This window comes from Enoplosus armatus, chromosome 4 (assembly GCF_043641665.1).
Source record: "Enoplosus armatus isolate fEnoArm2 chromosome 4, fEnoArm2.hap1, whole genome shotgun sequence".
NCBI classification, from domain to species: Eukaryota; Metazoa; Chordata; class Actinopteri; order Centrarchiformes; family Enoplosidae; genus Enoplosus; species Enoplosus armatus.
The window spans coordinates 8,490,036-8,514,750 of NC_092183.1; the positions used below are offsets into that span (position 1 = coordinate 8,490,036).

At 39.1% G+C, this 24,715-nt stretch overlaps 1 protein-coding gene across 1 annotated transcript; it reads right to left on the minus strand.

Annotated features, from left to right (window-relative positions):
* Window positions 1-5,993: 5,993 nt before the first annotated feature.
* Window positions 5,994-24,321, minus strand: slc23a2 (solute carrier family 23 member 2). The gene is made up of 15 exons (XM_070904110.1): window positions 24,273-24,321; window positions 21,454-21,680; window positions 19,881-19,979; window positions 18,183-18,299; window positions 17,043-17,200; window positions 13,332-13,420; window positions 13,020-13,087; window positions 11,381-11,562; window positions 10,341-10,461; window positions 9,130-9,286; window positions 8,139-8,286; window positions 7,906-8,011; window positions 7,301-7,568; window positions 6,627-6,722; window positions 5,994-6,271 (listed from the first exon to the last, which is right to left on the minus strand). The coding sequence occupies exons 1-15, from the start codon at window positions 24,319-24,321 to the stop codon at window positions 5,994-5,996; spliced, it is 2,163 nt and encodes a 720-aa protein (XP_070760211.1).
* Between the last annotated feature and the right edge of the window lie 394 nt (window positions 24,322-24,715).

Genomic DNA, 24,715 nt, shown 5'->3' on the forward strand with positions numbered 1-24,715 from the left:
TTAACGGTAAACTCCCCGGTCAACTCGCTCGCTCTCCTGCCGTTGCAAACAATCACTGTGTCGCGTGCATCCAGGAGCTGGTAGAAGGAGGAGGAGGAGAGCGCGAGAGGTCCATCTGCTGTGGCGGAGCTCGCGGCACAGCAGCGTCAGGGGCCCCGGCCGGGAGCCAATCAGAGAGCGACCCTGACGCCCCTTTGTTCGCGCTGCGTGCGGAGATGAATGAAAACAAGAAAACAATGGGAGAGCCGAACATGCGCACACCGTCCGTCCGGTGAATAACCAGGCAGGCATTACTATTCAATGGAAACACAAATTTACTTCAAATGCTAAATGTGAATAAAACTACACCTGATTATTTAACGTCCCCCGTGAAACTCTGTTGACCCATTTAAAAACCGGATGAAGACTTAGTGATTATAAAAGTAAATGGAGAGTATTGAAATAGTAAGCCACCATTTTGATTTTGATAATTAGGCTTTGTCTTAGTATCTCATCATTCTTATTTATGTCATTTTCACTTAGAAAAAACACAATTTTGACAGCTCAGTTTTGACTTGCTATGTTATAATGTTGACATGAATATTTTTATTTTAGACATCCCTAAACAAAACTTTGGCAAAGAGAGTTGCATACACTTATTAAATGGAGCTGCAATGATCAGCCATCAAAAGAAAATCAATAACTGTTTGGTAAAAAGCAGGACCCATCTCTAAGCCTTTATTTGATATTGTGCATTTGTCGTGCATATTCCCAAACAAAAGTATTATTACACAAACCAACTCCCAAACAGGGATCCAAGCTTTGCAATCCAGCCTGAGCTGCATAAAGCTGTCCCTAAAATCTCTTAATTTTAACCTATAACTTTACAATAGTTTTAATTTTATTGTAGGGTACCTGCTTGGTTTTTGATGGCGACACTTAAACATTTATAAAGATGTTTATCTAAAAACATTGGTTTGGCCACATCTGCCCACATGCAGTCTCGATAGATAGTAAATAGCAGAGTGGGTTTACCAGACAACCACATACCTGCCTCATGTCCTTTAAGGGTGTTACACTGTGTTCTGTCAGATTCTGTGACTGGATTAGAAATGTAAGATATATTAATAGTGAAACTGCTACTGTATTTTGATAGCTGTAATCAAATGTAACTGGTAATGTAACCAGTGACAAATGTCCATAGCTGTGACAGAAGAACCTGATGGTCAGTAGTGTCTTTCTGTACAGCACATCAATATCTGGACAACCCATCAGTCTTTTTATCAGAGTTAAATCAAAGTGTCACAGAATCTGACTGGCTACATATTTCAGTTTTATTGTCACAATCACGGTTGGTGACCAATAAAGACAAAAGGCTGAATTCATTCAGTAACATCTTATTAAATAGTTTTAGGAACAAAGAATAAAACATTTTGATGCTACAATTAGTTAACACAATTTTTCTTCCAGAAGGTTTAGCAAATTTTACTCCATTAAATATACATTTATTTTTTTTTTGTTTTTACATCTATTTAAAGTTTCTCAGCTTGTTCTTTCATTTATACTGGTAATGTGTTAAAACATGGACAGACAGCAATGTTAGAGTAAAAAAATACAATATGAAAAGGTCCTAACAAACAAACAAACAAACAAAAGGATTCCACCAAACCACAGATTCAAAATAGGATCAAAAAGTATTTACTTTTTAAATAAAAAGTACAACAAATTGGTGTGCTTTCCAGCATGATTTAAGATTAAAAGTTATGATTTGTTTCTTACAAATATTTGCTTGCAAAAACATGAAAATGATGTATAAAAAACAAAAACATTGAAAAAGATAAAACACTTAATACACAAGTATATTCTTCAGGTAGCACCCCCTTCAAAATAACTGAAAGGGATTGATGTCTTTGTGTTACGCACCTTATGGCCACCTTCTTAAGAGCCATCAGTTGGTTAAACTGACTTGTATGTAATTCAAGCCAGAAAACCATCAAGGAAGAGAGTCTGGGCAGTGAGGTCTGAGGTGTTTTTACAGTAACAATTATGTGAGAAACACATATGCATGTGTATGTGTATGGTGTCCTAAAATGAGAGAGAAAGTACGAGAAAAACTGGAGGGTAAAAGTTAAAATCAAGACGAAGCTGCCTTTAGACACAAAGACAGACATCCAAATGTTCATCTTGCTGTTAAGCGATGAGGCTCAGCTGCCAATGACTCAGGCTCTTAATCAGGTGGCCAGCCGGTGTCTTCTCCGGCATCCAGAAACATCAACAGTAAGAATTCCCGTGGAGAAAACCAGGTACACTAAACATGAGAGGACACCAGTATATTTTCACTGCAGGACTGGGGGGGTGGGGTTATGTGGAGAGAGGATGTGATGGGAGAAGTAAGTGCTGGTTGCATGAACACGATATGACACAGAAAACAAGGTCACACGTTGTGCATGTGATTATTATGTGTGCATGCCATGTGCTAAAGAATTCACTACAGGAGGTGCCAAAAACTGTCAAACCAGCCCCCGTTTTCTCTGAGAGAAGATGCAGGAGGCGGTGACTGCTCTCTGACCTCTAACTTGATCAACACCTGCTCCAAAGTTAGGCAGTGTGGGCAAGGAGGCCAAAAAAAAACAACAGCTGGTGTGCCAATAACACACTGCCAATGTTACCAACCACCCCATAACACTGCTTCTTATCTACAGCTATCCAGCTGCCGGTCCTGAGCACAGCCAACACTTTGATGAGGATGGTGAGTTTTTAGATTTACAGTTTCTGCACACGTCAGTGGTCATGAGCTAGCCTAGCTTCTTCTGTGACTCCTGCTTGTCTGTGATTCGGTCATATCCCAGATGTCTACTGCCAAACCAAACTGATTGAATATTTGGAGAGACCACTGTTTAAATCCAACATTTCCACAGACTCTGCCAGAGTTGTACCAAATTCAGACCAGATTAGGAATGTCAGCTATGTTACCACTGACGTTTTTATCTTACTTTATTGCATACTGCATTGTGATAGGTGTAACTGAAAATGATGCAGCAGTAGTATTAAGACAGGGTCACAAGTTTTGATAGCTGTGATTTTGATGTCCTGAAACAACAGAATCAACGACATGAAAAATACCAAAATTTGTGCGTCCATATAAATACAGTGAAGATACCATTTTTGGTGACATCTAAATAATGTATCATAAAAACATTTGCAGTGACAATACAGCCACCTGAAATTCTTATTCAGGTCACAGATTTTGGTGCAACACCAGGTCTCTGCCAGTATAGTACTCTAGGCTAGCTAAAAGTACATCAAGCAGAGTATAAGAGCAGAGCGGAGTAGCATTAACTTGATAACTGGTAAAAGAAAAAAATGTGTCTGATTTTTTTTCCACCAAGGTTTGCGTTGGGAACGACTTGTGACTGAATCACGAGAGTAACGTACGTACGAGTACTACAGCTTGCAATGCTATCATAGACTAAGGCCAAAAAATATTCAATCACAAAGCGGTTCAGCCACTTGTCTTCAGGTCATCGAACAAAACAATGTTCATACTTGACTATAAATCTAGACAAGCACTCTAGTGACATTTTAGGGTTAGTGAGTGTTTCTCACTCGACCCCGATGTTCTTGGCACCATTACATGTGCAAACAGTACTTGTAGTAAAAAGGCCCTGACTCAAACTATCCAATTTCACATTTAAAAGTGTTTTTCCTGTTTTTAAAAACATGATATAAATGGAATGAAATAGAAGCAGATTAAGTCTCACATTAGAGACCATCTTTAGAGAAAGCTGCTGTCCCCAGGTGAGTTTCTAAAAGCACCGACTGTAACCGAGGCTGAGGGCGGAGGAGTAGCTGTCAACCATCATCACACCAATCTTTACAGGGCATGAGCAAGTAAACTATAATAAATATACTTTCAACATTGTGCAAGAGACACATAAACCTGCTTCAAGCAATCATTTAACATCAAGTTTCTTCTCATAAATAAATAAATAGCTTTAACAAAAGAGATAAAAAGGCGAGAAAATTGGGGCTGAGATTTCAAACTAATTTTGTTAGTTTATAAGTTTCTTAATAGCAACAACTGCCAATGCTTAAAGAAAGATTTTGGTATATGGTAACAGAACAATGAGAAGAAATAAAAATAAAGAGCATTTAGCATTTTGGTTTAGTAAAAATCTCTGTTGAGCTAAATATTTTTAAATGTTATTTTTCTCATTGTGCTGCTTTTAATTTCTACATTTACAAAGATTATTATGTTGCAAACTCTTGTATGGTATTTTGTAAATCTGCTGTTTTTACCAGAGGCACACAGTGTGGTCAAATTAGAGACTCGCTCTTCAGGGTCACACCTGGGTTAACAAGTCTGAAACTTTCTGTGACTCAGCCAAATGTGCTGCTACAGACATGAACAGTAACAAACATCAGCAGTTAATATAATTGAAGTGGGAGGCGTACGGGTGAACAAGGATGGGAGGAATGTAAGGAAAAGTCATCAACACCAATAAATAAGTGAAAATGACACCAGTTGTCACCAGCTGTTGCAAAAACACACTACATCTGTGAGTCGATTCAGAAACTAAGAGAATGAAATTTAAACTGGAAACCCCCTCTTATTAAATTGAAACACTCCATATTCAAACATTACAATTATACCAAGAGGGTTTAGATAGATGGCAGGGGTGTTATCATTTATGGTGCTGCATTTGTAAATCCCACATTAACGCACATTACTGATAAAAGCAGAGCACAAGAAACACCTTAAAACTGTGAGAGAGGATCCACACAGAGGATCAGAGATCTCTGCAGCCGCAGGATGAAGAACATTTAATTCTTCTGTTGTTATTTATCTCTTTTAAGCCTTTATGTACACAAGGTTTTAAAGTCTCTCTGACAAGGCCACATGTCTGTGTTACTGTGAGCCATTAATGTAGCTTTTGCAAATGCACTGCTGTCATCACGACAGCATTAAAAGCTTCTTTCGTTATGCAAGTGCCTGCGTGTGTTAGAGGACACGTGAAATGAACAAATTAAGGTTATCAAATAAAAATAAAAATCCTGCAAAAATTAATTTTGTTTCATAATAAAGCAAAGCAAGTCCCATTAGACAAGGGCGTGTTCAGGAAAAGTATTGTTTTGGTCTTGTTAGTAACTACTGTATAATACTGACACATAAAGAGATGTAAACTGGTATGTTACACTGGAGATCTACATGAAAAAAGGGATGTGAGGTTCTTTAGCATGAGGTGAGCGGATGTGATGTGCTGCTAAATGCGTCTCTGGGGAGTTTTACGGAAGAAATGGGGGTGCGAGCTGTGGAGCGACATTCTGGTTTTGAACTCAGGAGGCAGATAGTGCAAAAATAAATTTCACAATCACTTTGCATGGCTAAGGGCACCTGACAAACCACTTCCATCAATATGCATGACCCTGACGTGCATCGTTAGCGCTACAGCTAATTTCAGTGAGGCTGTTGGTGTGTGAGCATGTGTGTGCATCTCTAATGTGGTTGCATAACGAGTCTAGAGGCAAATGATTCATAACAGAAAGTTTGCATAATCCTCAATTGACAGTCAAATCTACTGTGTCCTTATGGCAGAACATGTTTTATAAAATTACCTGGGCAGTACAAGTTAGCAGCGAATCATCAAACATTCAGTTTTGATAGGTGGACGTCCATCTGTCATCTTCTGGATTAAAGTGCAAATAAATGAATGCACGAACCCGTTATCTCTTGCTGCATACTGTACACACATGCACACACACCAACTAACCTCTGCATGGTGACATCTTTTAGAGCATGCTGTGACTTGCTATAGCATGCTTAAAATAGCATAGTGGAAAGTGGGAAAAGACTGACAAGTTAAAGAAAACACACTGACGGGGGGGGTTGGTGCATCAAATTTCTTCCACACAATCCCGAATCCTGCACCGCTCCTGTCCTCCACTCTCCCATCCTTTTATCTTAGTGTACCATCCCTTGCTCCCCAAAAGCTTTTTCCGCACCAGCCCGTCGGCTATACTCCACTGTCCCCCGGCGCTGTGCCTCCCTCCCCTCCCATTCCACCTCCCTTCACCACATCCCCATGTCCATTTCTGTTTCTGCAGGCTTCCCGTAGCCTCCCCCACTGGTAGCCTGTGAAGGCGGGGCTGATGGGGATGTACTTGAAGATGGGGTATCTGTGGATAAAGTCCATTCCAAACGGCAGATCATAAGACCTCATCCCCTCCAGTTCTGCTGCACTGAGACCGGTGCCACGTTTCAGCTTCTTGATGCCTCGTTCTTCAGGGGTCCCTGAAGAGAAAAGGAGGCGAGGTATAAATAAAGGTATAATTGATCCATGTGTCTGCCCATCAAGCCTCTGTTGGTTATCAGGGTCCAGCAGGTTAAGCCCAGACGTCCTTCTCCCAGCCACGTCTTTCAGCTCTTCCGGGGGGGTCATGAGATGTTCCTTGTCCAAATCGGGTACATAACCGCCCTCAGTATGTTCTGCCTTTATACGTATACCAAAATTTTCTTCCTTTAAAATGTTTTGTGTACTCTAAACTACTATTACATCATTATCAATATCATGCAGCCATAAATGTTATAGCACAATGTAACTTCATTTTTTGACAAATGTGAAAAAAGAGTGAATTAAGCACCTTACCAGGGATAGTATTGTCCAAAATGAAGGCGACAGAGCCTCCGACAAACATGGCAGTGGTGAGGAGCACGTTCAACACTTGGTCAACCTCAACTATGCCTGAGGAAGATAAAGAAACAGGTGCTTAGTAACTGACCAAAATATGTCTTAGTTTGCGTTGTGGCCCTAACCCTAACCCGACTGAAACTGACCATATGAATCTCTAACCGACCCAATTTCAGTCATGTTAATATGTTCAATAAATTAATTCCCTCAGGCAAGCTGTCAACAACAAATGACTCAAAGTAACTAGTCACTGTTTGTACTTGTACTACATCCTTTGTGTGTGTTTATTCATAACAGAAAACAGAGTGTCCAGTCTAATTTTGACAGCAAAAACGTCTCAAAGGTTGGAAAGAATAGCAGCTGGAGGTGAGTTGGTACAGAAGTCCAGCCTTTCTACAGGTACATCGATATTCATACAATATGACGTGTGCATGGCCAAGAAGTAACAAAAGAAAATGGCACTTGATCAGGGAACATTTCAGACACAGCAGTCTATTACACAAGCGTTTGTAATGTAACTAAACATCCTACAACATCTTGCAGATAATCGACAAGTCATCTTCGTGTTAATGTCAGCTGGTATCTCCCAGCCCTTGTTTGTATACATGTAGTGATCTCTGCCCTCCACTCACCAGTGACCAGCGGGTTCTGTTTGAGGTAGCTCGGCAGCATCAGACCGAAGAAGATGGAGAAACCCAGAACGAAGAGGTTCCTGGAGGAGTTGAGATCGACAAACTGCAGGTTGGACAGTCCCACCGCTGTGATCATACCAAACAGGGTGCAGAACAGAGCTCCTAGGACAGGGTCAGGCAGAGAGGCAAACAGGGCGCTGAATTTACCCACGAGGCCCAGCAGCAGCATCATGGCAGCTCCATACTGAATCACACGTCTGCTGCCCACCTGGAAGACCAATCAGAGATCAGAAGGAGCTAAGGGAAAGCCAGTCAGCCAGCCCTACTACCCCTTCTACCTGCGTTTGTACGTTAATGTCCAATTTTCTGCCAGCTGACTAATCAATGACGTTTCAACTGTAGTTGAATTTTTTTTCCAAATTTAAACCATCATGGTAAAAGAAATACAATATCTAAGTGGGTTTGTGCAGAGAAGGAAGCAAACCAAGAGGCTTACCATAGTCTAATGGTAAACATCAGGTAAAATAATTGTAGAAAATGTAATAAAGTCGAAACCAAAACGCAGGATAAAGGAAAGAAATTACATGAGTGCAGGCGCGTGTTACCTTTGTGATTCCCAGGACGCCTATATTTGGACTGGAGGAGGTGGAGCCATTTCCTGTCCCGAAAAGACCATCCAGCACACAGGAAATGCCCTCTACAAATATCCCCCTACACAGAAAAACAACCTAATTAAAGCATCTTCCAGACAGTTTGTTCGTGAAGCGGAGCACAGGCAGTTTACTGAGATATTAGAGAGAATGAAGAAGAACGGAAATAAGATCAACTGAAGAGTTACCTATTGATGGCGTGGATGGGAGGTGGAGGAGCACAAGAGAGACGTGCACAGGCGTAGTAATCTCCAATCGATTCGATGATGCTGGCCACCACCGCACTCATCATGCCGATGACACCAGCAGCTGTTACAGTAGGGAAACCCCACTGGACTGAAGAGATAAAGACACAGCGTGGATCATTTAAACAGAAAATAGCTTTCAGCTGTGGGCCATTTTTAAGACGTTCATACAGTTTTTATGTCTGTCTTTTGACTTAATTTCTAAATTTGCTGTTGAGAATTTTACTATAATGAGAATTTTTAGTATGATTTACACTAATATCATCTGCCTCTCCCCTAAATTGTAAGAAGCATAACCAGATTAATTTCACTGTATATACTATTTATTTGTTTCTGTCCGTACTGTGCCTATATCAAAATATACTTAAAGTACCAAAAGTACTCTTTATGCAGAATGGCCACTTTCTGAATAATGTATACTATATGATTGGATTGTAATTATTGATGCATTAATGTTACTTTCTATTTTCTAATTACTTTATATACTGCTGGGTAGCTTAACCTATAATACATCATTATTTATTATTAGTTGATTTATATTTTGCATTAATAATCTGAATCTTCAAAGGAACTAGAAACCAAAGTTATCAAATAAATGTAGTGAAGTAAAAAGTACAATATTTGCCTCTAAAATGTAGTGGAGTAGAAGTATAAAGTAGCATAAAATGGAAATACTCAAGTACAAGTACCTCAAAATTGAACTTAAGTACAGTACTTGAGTAAAAGTACTTGTTACGTTTGACCACTGCTGTACATTTTGTATGTTGTTCCGTTTATTTTGTGTATATCACAGTTACACCCCTTCCAACTAAAATAACACAATCAGATTATTGTTCATTCTGTTCAATTGTTTATTATTATTATTTATATCTTTATGGACTTTTGCTTCTGTTTGCACTGTTTAGATGAATTTCATTGGTACACTGGTACTTACAGGGGTATGGGATCTTGAACCACGGTGCAGCTGCGAGGATTCCTTGACGTGCATCTGTTCGGGCGTAGTAGCCGTACTTGTCTACCTCCGGCGGGAAAACATCAGTCACGGTGAAAATGAAACACAACAGCCATGACACAAGGATGGCCATGATGATCTGTGCAAGAGAAAAGAAAGCACTTGACAGACATTCACACTAAAGACAAAGTGAAATGAAAAACACATTTTATCAGTTCTAATCCTGCATCCTTAAGTCACTTGTTCAGTTATCTCTTGTTACATGCCAAATAAAATCTTTTATGAGTAATTTATTATTTTAAAATCTTTATATAAAAATCTCTTTTCCTGTAAAATGTTTAAACAACTTGAACTCTGGGACATAAAGCAATCAAATGTGATTTGGACTAGCTATCCCTGCCCATCATATAGAGCCGCACTTTTGTATTAGCTTGTAGGTTGTAGTAGCTAACAGAGGAATATCATAGTAGGAAGTATGTGTTTGGATCTCAGTTGGCAGAAACTTTGTTTATATCATTCATGTCTCCCTCATATTTCACCTCCTGGTGCTATATTAACTAAACTACGCCTGCTTCTGAGCGATCCAATCAAATGTAAGAGATCAGATTTAAAGATAAAGACGCTCTAACTTCCGTTTCACTGTGAGTTTAAACTTTAATTATTATTGTTCATTCACCACATTGTAACTCCCAGAGAAAAAAAAGTTAAGAGCTGGTTTAAAAGTATTGCACCGTGTTTGCAGCCTCCAAGGCTTTGTGTTGTCTATGTTGTCTGCTACAAAATGTCAAGTCCATTTTTTAAGTTAACAGTGACCCCCCCAAAAAGTAAAACAGCAATGGGAAGCCTTTTGAGGGGACAGGTATAAATCAGACTGGCTGGTAGCTTTGATGTGAATTTGAGAGTTTTTATTTTTCAGTACATCACCAGCAGAGGGCAGGAAAAGACTGATTTACACACTGCACAGAGGCACGCAAAGGGAAAATCACTTAACCTCCCAGAGAGAATGAGATTAGCTCTGTTGAATAATTTGTGACTTAGACCAGAACACAGTTTGTGCAGTTGTAAAGAAGCCTAGGTCAATTCATTGAAAGAGAGCAGAATATTAACAAGTAATATGAATCAAAAAGACAGTTTGTGCAAAAGGCAAAAAGACTGAGGTATGTATGTACTTTTATGAGAAGTTGTGTACTTACAGGAAACATTTTGAAGACCTGTAGCCTATAAGAAGACCAGCCTTTTTTGTATTTGTAGACTGGCAGAGGGAAGTGAACATTTCTGGCATACTGAGAGAAGAGCAGCACCAAGAAGATGGTCCTGCAGACACAAACAATCTTCCTCAGTTTCGTGTTCAGAGAATAGTGTGTTATTATCTAACTATACTGTATATTCTCACGTGAGAGAACCAATTCTGTATGAACATGTTTCCTTACGTCTACGTCTGACTAGGACCCCAGAGGCTTAAAAGCCAATCAATTATCCTAACTGCCCGAGAAAGAGCAAATCAGTGGCAATTACAGGAGAGGCCCTCCGGCTACAGAGTAAACAGCCATGACACAGCAGGAACTGATGTATACCACAGCTTTGAAGTGGATCGTCCCCCCTGAGTCAATCCTCTGTATCCTACAGTCTACACGATGCAGTACACTCGTTTCTATGTAAAAGAAGTGCCTTCTTTCTGTCCTACACTTCCCCTTATCTGCTTATTCTTGAGCTGCAAAAATATTATCTGTAAAGGGTGAGATCTAGATCAGTCGCTGTAAATCAGCTTCAGTTAAGTGGATGAGCTACAAGCTACCATGTAAATACTCTTCTTTGTAAAAAAGCTTAAGGTGATACTCCACCCAAAACTATCTGAGAATGAAACACATGGCTGTGAAAAAGATATCGGTTTCCTTATGAGCAGAGAACAATGGTTATAGACAGTTTGAAGTCAGTCGGTCAGCTGAAATGGTTTCCAATGGTGACAGGTTTCCATGGCACCAAAATGTTATCAAATGCATGAAATGTCATATCGCTTAGCAGCACCGCAGCATTATCCACTACAGCTGCCCATCTGTATGTTCAGTATATTGCCAAATTATTTCCACAAAATACGGATCTGAATCATGATCATCAGGACGTACTGAACAAACAGAGGGACAACAGATAAGTGGATTTTCGGTTGAGTCTCACAATAAAGACGTTTTTGTTGATGCCTGAATGTGCAATTCTTTGCATGAGAGTCTGTACTTACAGCATAGCAATGCCCCAGTGTTTTCCAGCCCTCTCCCCTGCGGCCTGGAAACCAGACAGGCCGATAAGGGTCACAGTGGGGGTGATGGTCAGAGGTCCGATGTACTTCAGCAGGATCCCGGGCAGACCCAGCGCACCGATACACACTTCGACCAGGGACGACACGATGATAGCGCCTTGGATCTGACGTAACCAAGAAATTATGGAGACAGAAAAAAAGGGCTTAATGAAACTGATTTTTAGAAATTGTGAAAAAAAGCAGAAGGTGGAAATACCCACTTAAAACACTGCTGCAGTTTTAAATGATGTTAATCAACAACTCAAAACACATGACGTACAGGTGCAAGCTCAGAGGGAAACGATGTCAACGATGATGTTGACTGAAGCTACTGCAAGTAGATTTTAAATTTTATTTTTCTAAAAAACGGTTTCCCGCAGCATTTTGTATAGAAATAAAGTCAAGCATGTTTTATGAATGAGGCGATTGTTAGAACCATCCTTTGGTAACTATACTGATTATAAGACGAAATGTGTCTGATTCAGCTCAGCACTGATCAATCACATTTTGCTTTCCAGTAATTAATCAGCACTTAACACCTCTGCTAACCAATTTCCTAGAGGAAACCTGGTACATACCCAACATTTTTCTTAACCTTAAACAAATAATGTGAGATCAAATTTATGAATCAATAATAAATCGAGTTCACTTGATACTTCTGAGTGATAATCCTGTTTGTCCTATCTTTATCCGCCTTTGTGTTCTATTCTGTCACCTTTTATCACCGGCACGTTCCTCCTGCCCTCAGCTCATTCAACAATTTAATTCAGTCTGATTGAGTTTAGTCTCGTTCAGACGTCACATAAAAAACAATTACTCAACTGGCTTACGCAAAACGGAAAAGGTTAATGCAAATGAACAGCTCCTGTCACAGAAAACCAAACCCTGCAGACATGTACAGACAGTGGTGTTCCTGTTAAGCCTGTAAAAAGTGCAACTGTTTAAACATTAGCTTACAAAACGACCATTATTCAACTATAGTTGTGTAAGGAGTTATTCAAGTTAAGTTGAATAACATGTTATTTAAGTTAGGTTGAATAACATGTTCACTGAGCTTACTTAATGTTTAAAAGGACACGTTTTAGAGTTTAGTTATTCAAGTTAAGTTGAATAACATGTTATTTAAGTTAGGTTGAATAACATGTTCACTGAGCTTACTTAATGTTTAAAAGGACACGTTTTAGAGTTTAGTTATTCAAGTTAAGTTGAATAACATGTTATTTAAGTTAGGTTGAATAACATGTTCACTGAGCTTACTTAATGTTTAAAAGGACACGTTTTAGAGTTTAGTTATTCAAGTTAAGTTGAATAACATGTTATTTAAGTTAGGTTGAATAACATGTTCACTGAGCTTACTTAATGTTTAAAAGGACACGTTTTAGAGTTTAGTTATTCAAGTTAAGTTGAATAACATGTTATTTAAGTTAGGTTGAATAACATGTTCACTGAGCTTACTTAATGTTTGCGAGGACACGTTTTAGAGGAATATGTTTTAATTGTTTAATTTCTAAAGCTTCCTCCACCTGCTCCCTTCCTCTCCAGCTGTCTGTTGGAGTCTTTCATTTGTCTTTCTTTGCCTCACCTCTCGTATCCTGGGGTGCCAGATGTGCTCTGTGTGGAGGAGCTCTGTGCTGTTCAATGCTGGAACCTCTGGTTATGGAAAAAGACGGGGAGATGAGAGATTAATCAGATCACTATGTGAATCATAACTCTAGTTATTAATTTGGAGCACACAGCTAATCCCATTTGGGGCCCATTTAATTCTCTGCTGTCTTTGATGCTGACAGCATTTGGAGTTGGGATCAAAGTAAATAAAGATACAGTAACACAGTTTTTAATCACAACACTATATCATGAATATATATTGAATGAGACAGAAGAAGAGACAGGTTACCTGTATTATTACATTTCCATTTGTCCAGCGACAGGATGGCTCTGGCTGGTGCGAGGAAGGCGAAAGCACTGGCCTGGAACAACGGCAACCTAAACACAAGAAAAGCACCATTTAGAAATTACATTATGAGCCTGAATAAACACATAAATGTACAACCAGGGGGTGTTAAAATTTAGTAGAAAGTAAGGTGATTTTCTGTGTAGAACCACCAGGTGCCAGCACTTCAATTACAAGCCATCATTGTGGGACAAAGTGTTCATGCTATTCTTGCTAGCTATTGTGGAGTGTGAGAATACACCTGGTGTTTTGCTGGGAAACCAGAGATCAGTTAAAAACACGATGGGGTAGTAAGACCAGTTATTGCTGCCACAGATTTCCCTCCCTCCCCAATTTTCTTACTCTTTCACTCAAACCATCCAGTGCCACTCACGCAAAAACTCATTAGCATGTCATATTTTCTCTAATGGACCTTTTTTTGAGCGAATTACAAATTACATCTGTAACAAGCGGTCACGACAGCAGAGGGATAAGATCTGATCAGAGATAAAACAGAATTAGTGACCTGTAATGACGTCATATTAGTGAAAATGCCAGGGACAGAAATAAAAGTGTGTGAATAAGCGCCAGAGGACATTTATGTTCTTAAGAAGGAGGAAGTGAGTGTTCATAACAAAACCGTGAATTAGTACTACACCTGTTTGTTTTGATCAAAGAGTTTCGCCTGCACACTAACTTCAAACCAAATTCCCAATCGGATCTTTGTCTGGTCAAAAAACATGATGACATGTGTGCTGGCATTAGTCTTTAATCAATGCTATTTTTCAATAGCTATACACATATGATTTGTGTGTAAATATGTTCTTTTGTACAGCTGCTTGTTTCCAATGCATGTACAAAGCCAAATTAATAGAAACATTAACGACAAAGATACTTTAAAATCTAGTGGTAGTCTGGTATTTCTGCTGAGGTACAATGTAAACAGTATTTCACTTCCAGCTAAGTTTGAAATGTAATTTAAGAAAAACTTAGGAACAATGAGTAAGGACTTTGCTGAAAAAGACTCATAATCAGACTTCTTTACTTTCATAATGAGAAATCAAACAAAAAAAAACTATGAGGAAGGATTAAAATCAAAGTATCATTTTCAAAGACAAGTCCACATTGAATCATCTCAAATTCAAGTCACATGTCTGCAGTTGACACACACACACACACACACACACACACACACACACACACACACACACACACACACACACACACACACACACACACACACACACACACACACACACACACACACACACACACTTTTCACCTTTCCTGGAAAAGCATTTGGATGATGTTTTTTTGATCAACCTCACTTGGCAACATGACTCATCAAACCACACCACGTTTCCCTCGCTCTCTCTTTACTTTAAGGGAAAACTTTAAGATGATGTGCACAGGTTCCTTGTCTGTGCACATCAATGCTAACCTGCTTACATAAATGATGCAGGTTAATAGCCAGACATTCAGACTGAATTGCTATTTTATTTTGTTTCACGTCAGTAGTTCAATTTGTCCGGCAATGTCACCAAGGTTAAAGGTTATGTCAGACTGAGCTCGAGACTTCAATATTTTTTGACAGGAAGCCTTTGTGGAGTTTGAAAGACATGGGCATTTACCAGGCTAATGACAGATGCTTTTGAGTTGCATTATGGGAAGTATCTGTGAAACTTGAGCCATAATGTCAGGATATCTTGGCCTGTTTTTAAATCAGTCTCTCTCAAGTCCCCCCTTTTATGAAGGTGCAACACTAAAATCAATACTATCAATTTCTTTTTGCAGGTACCAGTATTTCCAGGTAGTTTCCTGACATACATTTGTTCCTTTGGACATTGGGAAAGTACACTAACCAAAGCCTGAAGGCAAACAAGACCCCTGACGCCTGGTCTAACCTTGTTATATAGATACACAGTTGAAAGGCAACTAAGATGAAGTCTTATGTGCTAAAAAGACCTTTGTTTGTGCATTGCACCATTTCAACTGTGTTTGCAGTGTAGTTTTCCATTTCTCAATAAATCACAACAACTCAACTGCTCATGCCTTGTAAAAACTTCAAACATGTACACAAGCAATTAATCCTGCTGAGAGAGAGGGCTTTTCCACTACGTCTTCACTTTTACATACAGAATGTCTTCTAATAATAAAAAAAAGTGTCTGAGCTTCCCTCTGAATGTTTGAGTAAGTAAGAAAAGGAGCAGATAAGGACAGTGTTGGCACACTATTTCCACTGGGGCATCAGTCAAGGCCATGGAGTTGGTGTCAAAAAGAACAGCGAGTATCTGTGTCTGTCTGGGTTTGTCTGAATGAAGTGATTTGGCCGGAGCGGCGGCGGCTGCACTCCAGGAAGAATAATGAAACACTCAGAATCTGCCACGACATGATGTTTATGAGAGATTAGGTTTATTACAAAAACGGAAAGAGAGTCAGCGTTTACCTCACTGAACTGCTCCTCTTTTATGAAAGAAAAATAACACCTCATGCCAACATGACCTTTCATCAATACACAGATCCAAAAGAGGATAATATCCATGGCAGCAGGTAATGTCTCATGTCAGCTGTTATATAATTGGCGAATGATGGTAGTGATATAACCCTAATGGTTGAATCGGGTGAATCGTTGATTACAAAACACACGCCTAAACCGGATCAAATTACATTTGAGCAACATTATAAGAGCAAAGGAGAAGAACAATCAAAAACAAAATGTGGTGAACTAAAGAGATCAACGGGGTCAGGGAGAGGACTGCGAGAGTATGTATTTTCAAAAAACAAGCAAATACGATGACTTGGATGAACAGAATGTAATACATTTGGAAGAAACTGGGTCAAATGAGCTATTCCTGACATGTGCATACTGGTATGGCTGAAAGCACTTCTCCCTTGGTTAATAGGCTGCCGACAAAGACATGGCTGCGTGTTTAATCGACTATAGCACCAGTGAAATTTGCATTGCTTTTCCAGAAGTAATGCATTAGTTGAACCACATGTAGCCCATTCCTCTGGCCTGTCGTCAAATGCCACATGTCTTTCGTTCCTGGAATCTCTTCAGTCTCTGTCCTGTCGCCTCAATTCTGGAAATATAAGCTGCTTGTGGAAAGTTGACTTCTTATAAAAAGGGGAAAGTCTCAGTGGCATGACACAACTGCAGTCACATGAACGAAACAAGGAACTGAAACTGTTATCAACTCGTCATATTCTGTAAATATGCAGACAACTGCTATAGAATAAAAATCTCTTTTGAAAGTCAGAAACATAATTTGTGTCTGCTTCATTTTTTACAAATTTATATTCAAAACGGACCGCTTTGAACTTCTGGGAACCTACCATGAAAAAAAAAAGAAATTATGTGTAAGTATCTACTTACTTAAATGCGCACAAACACACTCAAACACACTCTAGAGTGACATGAAGAGGAAGGGCGGAGAAAGAGGAACTTTCATGTCGACAATGGCTCTTGTCTTTAAGTGCTACTTAGAGATGAGAGGAAGAGAGAGGGAGAAATGGGGGATGAAATGTCTGACACACAAAATACAATGTACGACCTATAGAAAAGCTTCAATTTCAGTTTGTATGTAGAATTTATTGTGTGTAGGAATATGTGTGTATTCAAGAAAGCATTTCCCTATGCAAGTACTGTGTGTGTGTGTGTGTGTGTGTGTGTACCTGCAGCCCAGTGTGGTCTGTAGCAGGGTGGTGATCCCCACACAGAAGAAGATCGTCCCTATGAGCTGACTGGTGGCCCACTGATCGAAGCCGACGCACATCGCCTCGGCGAGCAAGAACGGCACCGCGATAGTTCCACTGAAACACGTCAAGTAGTGCTGCAAAGATAAAGAAGCCATCGTCAGTGTGTATAGATATGTGTGTGTGTGTGTGTGTGTGTGTCTATTGTTTAACTTTGCTTGACACTGTACATTGTAAACTCAGCACACTACAAAAACATCATAGCTACAACCTTTTAGGATATTCCCATAATATATCCGATTACCATTTTATACTTCTAGGATCATTATCTTCCAGGTAGAAAACATCACCCTCCTGGTGTTGGTAATTGTCTGTTAGTTTAAATGCAGTAGTGGTTAAGTTATTTATTGCATTTGGACAACATTTGTGTTTAAAGTGATTGAATTATTAAGTCATATAGTAATCAACCATTATGATCAATAGCTACGGTTTATTTCTTTTCTTCTGTTGTCAGCACAGATGAGCAAAGGCTCACAGGTAAAGAATAGTTTGAACAGTCTGAGGATAGCGGTATGAAGCCACAATATTCTACAATATGTGATGTTTGATGCAGATTTGTGTCCAGATGTTCACTGATGTTTCTGAAGATGTGTTTTTTCCATAATATTACAATAAGACATTTGAAGCACTGTGCAGCCTTGGTAGGGGTATGTGCTCATTAAGTCTCTTTTAGGATTTATTTCCTTTATTTCACAGATAAGATCTTCTCAGAATGACTACGAGACAGAGGGAGACGACAAAAGTCCAGTGTCAGATACAAACACATTGTGGTCACACAGTGAGGACATTAACCCACTGAACCACCAACATGACGACTACTGTGAGCAAAGTGCTATTTCTGTGTCTAGTGTCCAATTGCGTATTGAATTTTGGGTTCACTTGGACAAAATGCTGCACTGAGATGACAAGTACAACCACAGTAAAAGGATATGACCCACCCTGATTACACAGGACATGTAGGTAGGTGTCAGGTAAAGATTATATATTGATGACTGATAATACACACTGTAAGTCGGCCATGAAGCTTTGTGAAAACAACAGTTCAGTCAGTAGATTTACCTGTAAGCCTAAGAACACACACAGGTACCAGGGTGGGGTGTCTTCAATGGTATAGATCATATCCATCCTCCTTGCATCCACACTGTCTGTACTGTCCAACGTCTCTGACATGGAGCTCTCACACACACACACACACACACACACACACACACACACACACACACACACACACACACACACACACACACACACACACACACACACACACACACACACACACACACACACACACACACACACACACACACACACACACAAAGAAACAGGATGAATTATATCTTCAACAATTCATATCTTTCTTCACGTTTACTTTGTCCTGTACACTTTGTGTAAAAGGTCAAAATAATGTCTTGTAGTATAGAATTTATTTGTGCAAAAGTACAGGAAAATAACCGCCAGATCACCCCTGATCGTGTCAGATATTGACATGAGAACAGCATGTTTGAGTAGATGTGAGGAATGCTGAATCTTATGAATGATTAAAAAAAAAAAAGATAAAAAAAAAAAGAAAGTGACAGAGGACGAAAGAGAAACGCATGACAAAGAGAAACGCACAGTCACAGTGACAACGAGGAAACAGCACAGAAAAGGGAAGATAACATGGAGACAGTTTGATGAGTCAGACTTCTGGTCAACATCATATCAGCACTTTTCAGCTGCAGAGGAAATTCGTTTTTATTTTAAGTACAGTTTAGTTTTAAGTACATAAGAACCAGTTAAGTAGTGAAACATACTTACTGCATAAAACTCCAACACCAAATGTGTACTACTTTAATTCATACTATAAACCACAGTAAAATAGTCAACTGACGAGTAATGATGGATTTTTGTTTCATGCTGGCGGTCTATCTTGCTTTGTATTTAATACAAATAAGACAGAAAAGTAAATATTGATATTATTTATGGTTGGAATATTTTTCTGCAATAGCCATTTTTCTAAAAATGTTTTTCATTTTAAAACTTTTTTAAAACTTGATTTAGCATATTGCTACCCGGATTGGTGTCCTGTATGTTCAGCAATTACCTGGAAACTAAATGTTTTTTTAATTTGGACTTTTAGAACAAGTATATACAACAACACAGAGACAACTACACACAGACCCCCCACCAAGATACACAAATAATAAAAACAAAGGAAAACAAAGATTGTCAGGGTAGCAATTGATGAGCTCATTCTCTTTACTGTTCACTCTCCTTACAGCTGTATCAGAGCTTTATTAAAGTGATTGCTTATACAAACTTAACATTTCCCTCAACTAGCAAAACAGAGGGAAGCAGCAACAGGAAACGCAATGTGTACCATGTGCGGCATGAAATCAGATCGTGGATTCAATTATTTTTGACGGACTTCTTTAATGAAACAAGGTGAGTTTATTTGGTTGCACTGTAAACTGATACACCAGTTGCTGTGTTTGATGTAGTATGAAACCACATTTGTTGTTACTAAAGTAACCACGAGTCACCAAGTGCACTAGGGCTGAACTCGTAAGGATTACAACTTTAATACTGTAAGGGAAAGGTGAGGGAGGAAAAGAAAAGTCACTGATTCAGACTGGTTATGAGTAATTCTGAGTAATCTTTTTGAACCATGTGACTATGTGTCAGTCTGCTTAAATAGAGGCTTATTTGGGGAGTAAACTAGCACTTTGGATTACATGAGGTTTGTGTCTCACTCCTCCATTTTTCCTCTCGAGTTACCTTTTCTGCTCCTTGATTATCTTTTGTGTAGATGGCCATCAGCTCTGTGTTCTCGGTGTCCTGGTCTCCACTGGCACCGCCCACTCCGTTTACCACCACCTTAACACACAAACAATTGAGATTTTTAGTGTCGCCCTTTTTCCTTACACAAGGCGAACTTAATTACAGTTTGCCAAAGCATGCATGCACAGACAGCAGATTGAGGATGACGCACTCGGCTTTGACACATGAAAAGACAGACATGAAGGGGTGTGTGAATGGGTGTCTACACAGCACGCTGTGTGAAAACAGAAATATGAAGTCAAAATTAACGTCTGGGGAAAAAAAGGGGAAGGAACTAGATTTAATAACCTGGACACGTGTTTCCAACATTATGCAAACTCGCCTTACAAAGAAATTTCTTTCACCGAGTATGTGTGCAAGTGTGTGCTGTTCATGTGTGCGTCCCAAAAGTATCTGTTACCGTTAACAAAGGGAGGGCTATTATAAAAAGAAACAGTGTGTGGAAAATTTTAAACATTACATTTAAAGATTATAAACTTTTGAATGTTTCCGTGCCTGAGGGACAAGATGTAAAGAGATGGAAGTATGCAAATAAGCTAATCCATCAACTGCCACCAGTCTGTCTTCACTGTATTTAACAGCAGAGTTGTCACTGTACAATCCTGCGATCCTTTCTGAGAAAAACCTCAAGGAGAGGACACACCTTTGAATGTACTCATGCATTTCCCATGTGTAAACATACTCTGCTGTGTCTACACGCAGAGTCCCACCAGATTCTCTGCAGTCTCTGCATTTGTAAAAGCAATTTATAAAATGTTGGAGATGAATGTCCATCTCTTAAGGGTTATACAGGGACACGAACTGGCATCAATGGGGCAAAATAAGTGCAAAGGAAACTTTATGCTTGCATCATATTTCCAGTTCAGGGAACTTTTTAGCTCAGTTTTGATCTCCACCAACTTCTGAGGGAAATCTCTGGCTCTTTAGCTCCTAAATGCTGGAGTAGTAGAGTAAAAAGTACAATATTTCCTTCTTTAATTAGTACAAATATACAGCAGTATAAAATCTAAATACTCAATTAAAGTAAAAGTCCATCCACTTTCCGTCACTTATAAGGGGTCGTAATTCAGATGTACCTATTGTACTCCAAAGAGGAATGATATTTAATGCTAAAAGATGTTTCAATGAAGTTTATTTCACCCACAACCTGTTTTGTCATAAATCTGACTAACAGCAGGATGTGTAACATATTGATCATACTATTGTACAGCATTCTGTTATTTATCGGACCTCATGTGTTAGAAACTCCTACTTTACATCCAGTTGATAAATTGGGCCGAGGCTGTCCGGGGCTCTGCCCACCTTCAACTATGTATATATTTTTACACTTTTCTCGGTCTTAATAATAAATGAAAGCTAGATGGGGTGTATAAGGTTGTGTGCATATAAAAACCCTGTCTTTGTTGCTTGTTCATTACGTGAGCTTGCCATAGGCATGTTCACTATGTGTCTGTGTCTCTTTGGCAAAACTTTATAGCAGTAAAAAAAGCCAATAATCACAGCCATGTACCGGTATAGGGTAGAAATCTGCGCCATGTTTGGTCTCCTCTTCATATTTTCCTCCCTCACTACTGCTGTCCATTGTCTTGGAGGTGGTGTTCTTTCCCACGCCCATCCTTGTGTCTTCGATGTCCTCCTCCTCCTCCTCCCCTTCCTCTGTCCCTCCTCTGTCTCGCTCTGGTGTGAACACTGCAGATGAATCCTTCAGTCCGATTACATCGTCCAGGACTGCCTCACCTGCTTGGAAAAAACAAAGACAGAGAAACAGAGATTAATGTCTTGATTTATAACGTTAAAGGGTTCTAATATCCTGAGAGGCTGCCAGGCCGTACTTCTTGTTAATTGCAAACTTGACTTATCTCAGGTCTCTTGTTGTCCATCTATTCAGGACAAAGAATTTATCAAGTAAAATGTGAAATCAATATGCTGGTTATAGCTTCACAAATGCCAAGATTTGCGTCCTTTTCTCTGTTTAATATCAAAACATTTCAGGTCTATTTTGGCTGCTGTTTGTTTGTTGGTTGCTCAACAGATTATAAAAGCACTTTTAAGACTTTGATTTTGGCTCTGGTAACCTAGCTAGGTGATTAACCAATCTAGAGCTGAAACAGCTAATCAATTCATTGTGTGAGTTATTTTTCAAGCAATATTTCCACAAATTAACTGGTTCTGTTTGTCTTATGTGATAGCATCCCTACACAGATAGTTAATAAAAGAAATCAACAGATTAATAGAGAAATAAGTTGCCTTTGGGATAACAATTTCTACACTAATAATCCATGTTGCCCACAGGTCACTGCCTGACAGACAGGAGAAGAGAGGAGAAGGCAAATACATAGAGAGGTGAGGTTATGCAAGGAGATGGGAAAAAGAGAGAAAGACGTTTGATAGAGAGGAGGGACAGGATGATCAGAGTTCAAAGATGATGAAAAAGGTGCAGGAGGCAGAGAGAGGGATGTCAGTTTGTCGTAGCAGGGGTGGTGTGGTACTGTCTAATTTCTGGTCAGTGCCTTTTAATCAATTTATCATTAACTGTTACTCACTTACAGTGTTGGAATCAAGTTTGAGAAAGTGAAAAGTTGCAAAGATCTGCATTGAGAGTCGTCACTCAGTTACCTGCCATCCCCAATAAAAAGACACAACAACATGTCTTCAGGTCTTCTCTGAACTGAAATTAACAATAAAAAAGTGAAACTAGAGACTAGACTCATTCCTCTGAGGGATTTATTGTACATGCTCATATCATTAATAATATTTATGACCATTGTAATTAGTGTATGTGTGTGATGTTTTGATCTCAGGTCTCTCTTGTCAAAGAGATCTCGATCTCAGTGAGACTTCCTGATTAAATAAATATAATGAGTGAAAAGAATAAATATTCTCTACAAAAGACAGCCATAGGCTTTGAAAGATATCTCAAATGACATCTCCGACCCCACTGTACTGTTAAGATGTTCACACTGTGTTTTCACATTTCAAAATAACTTATGTTGAGGCTCATTAAGACAGTTGCATTACCCAGTTCATGAGCCATGTCCCACGTAAGTGAAACTGCATCACACACCAATACTGCACTCGATCATCAGGGTCGACTGACAGGTTAATTCGAGAAGTCGTGTTGCAACACAAAACAAGAATGGATCAATAATGGAAGCAATACCTTTAAATGTTGACTTAAGCCTCTAAAATAGTCGTATCGTTATAGGCGGAGAGTGAACTTGTTGAAAAGCCACAAAAGGATCCCGTTTCCTTCGTCCCACTGGACTCGGATACAAAGCAGTTTCATTATTAAAAAGGTCATTTCATTCATTACTTAGAAACCAAGTTACCAAACCAACTCTACTTTGATAAGTAGAGATTTTGTATTACAGCAGTATGACTAATAACTAATTACTTATATACATGTTTGTTTTTTCTTTGCTCTCCAAGCCTTCATTATGTGTCTCTCGAGGGTGATGTTATTAGTGTGACATACTTTGGTTGCGTCTTTGAAGTAAAAACTCAATAAATATGACAAAAAAGTATTTATTTTGGATCTTTTCTAACTTATTAGGTATATTAGCCAAAAACCCAAATGACCAAATATATTTATACACACATATATAAAAAATCCTTAACATGATGTCTCACAGGTTTCTTAAATACTTGTAAAACATATAGCAAGCCTGAACGAGAGACTGTTTTTATATAAAGACTATAAATATTTGAAAGAGCAATTTTAAAACTACGCAAGCTGTGATTTTGAGTATAACTTGCATTATTGACAACTTCTCAACAGGCTGTAAAAGAGTGGACAGTTCAGTCTGCAAACGTTGACTTCGTTAGCTATGATCCCTGACTGGCCAAATAATACCTTGTTTTATACCACAGTGACCACCAATAAAGGCCTGGAAATGATTTTACACAAAATGATCGCAATTTTAATCACAAAATTGTTGTTAGTTGTATTGAGCTTAAACACACTGACCATATAGTCATAAATGCCTGGTTCAAGCTTATACAAAGATATAACTCTTAGATATAGTCCTCAAAATTTTCAGCCATAAAAAAAGAGTAAGTGTAGATATCTTACAGAAACTTCTGGCCTCTATCAGATCTATTTTGTGAAACTCCATGTTTTGCGAATAAAACTGTATGTCAGGAACAGGTGTCAGCCGTCTTATCAGCTGTCAGCAGTTGCCTACCTGGCATCACCTGGACTGTGCTTTGTTACCACCTTTATTCTTTGTAATATTCTTTTTTATTTTATTTTATTTAACCCAAAATATCCTTTCCCACCCAGCCAGTCTCCCTGCTTGCAGTGTAAAAATGTTGGGATAGGTGTAATACCTAGTTGACACATCCCATCACTCCTGTCAAGCTGGGCGGCTGGGAGCATCTGTGTGGAAGGGGCAAGAGAGAGGGAAAGGAGGAGGTAGAAGAAGAAGTAGAAGAGAGGAGAGAAGAAGAAGAGATAGGGGAGGAGGCAGAGAGCAGAGGGGCAGAGGGGTTAAGGAGGAAGGATAAGGAGGAGGAGGAGGGACATAAGTTAATTTGACAGACAGCATTTAATCACAAGCAAAAGTTAGTGTGTAGAGTGACTGATGCGTGACTGATTCTGAAATTTGGCTTTAGGAAGGCAGCAAGAGTGAATTGTGTTGCAAGTCTTTCACCAATAGAAGGTGCCTGCAGGCCTGTCACAATAACAAACGTTGTTGATATATTGTCCCAGAAATATTTGTGATACGACTTTGAACAATTTTATTGTCATTTTAAGACCATTTTATGATAAC

What these genes read in the sequence shown, in the direction of transcription:
- slc23a2 (XM_070904110.1), bottom strand. Translation starts at nt 24,321, where the DNA reads ATGCTCCCAGCCGCCCAGCTTGACAGGAGTGATGGGATGTGTCAACTA. An exon ending in GTGTGTTCTTAGGCTTACAG is followed by an intron (nt 17,201 to 18,182) that starts GTAAATCTACTG and finishes TTATCTTTGCAG; the next exon opens with CACTACTTGACGTGTTTCAG. An exon ending in TTTGGACAATACTATCCCTG is followed by an intron (nt 6,272 to 6,626) that starts GTAAGGTGCTTA and finishes TTTTCTCTTCAG; the next exon opens with GGACCCCTGAAGAACGAGGC.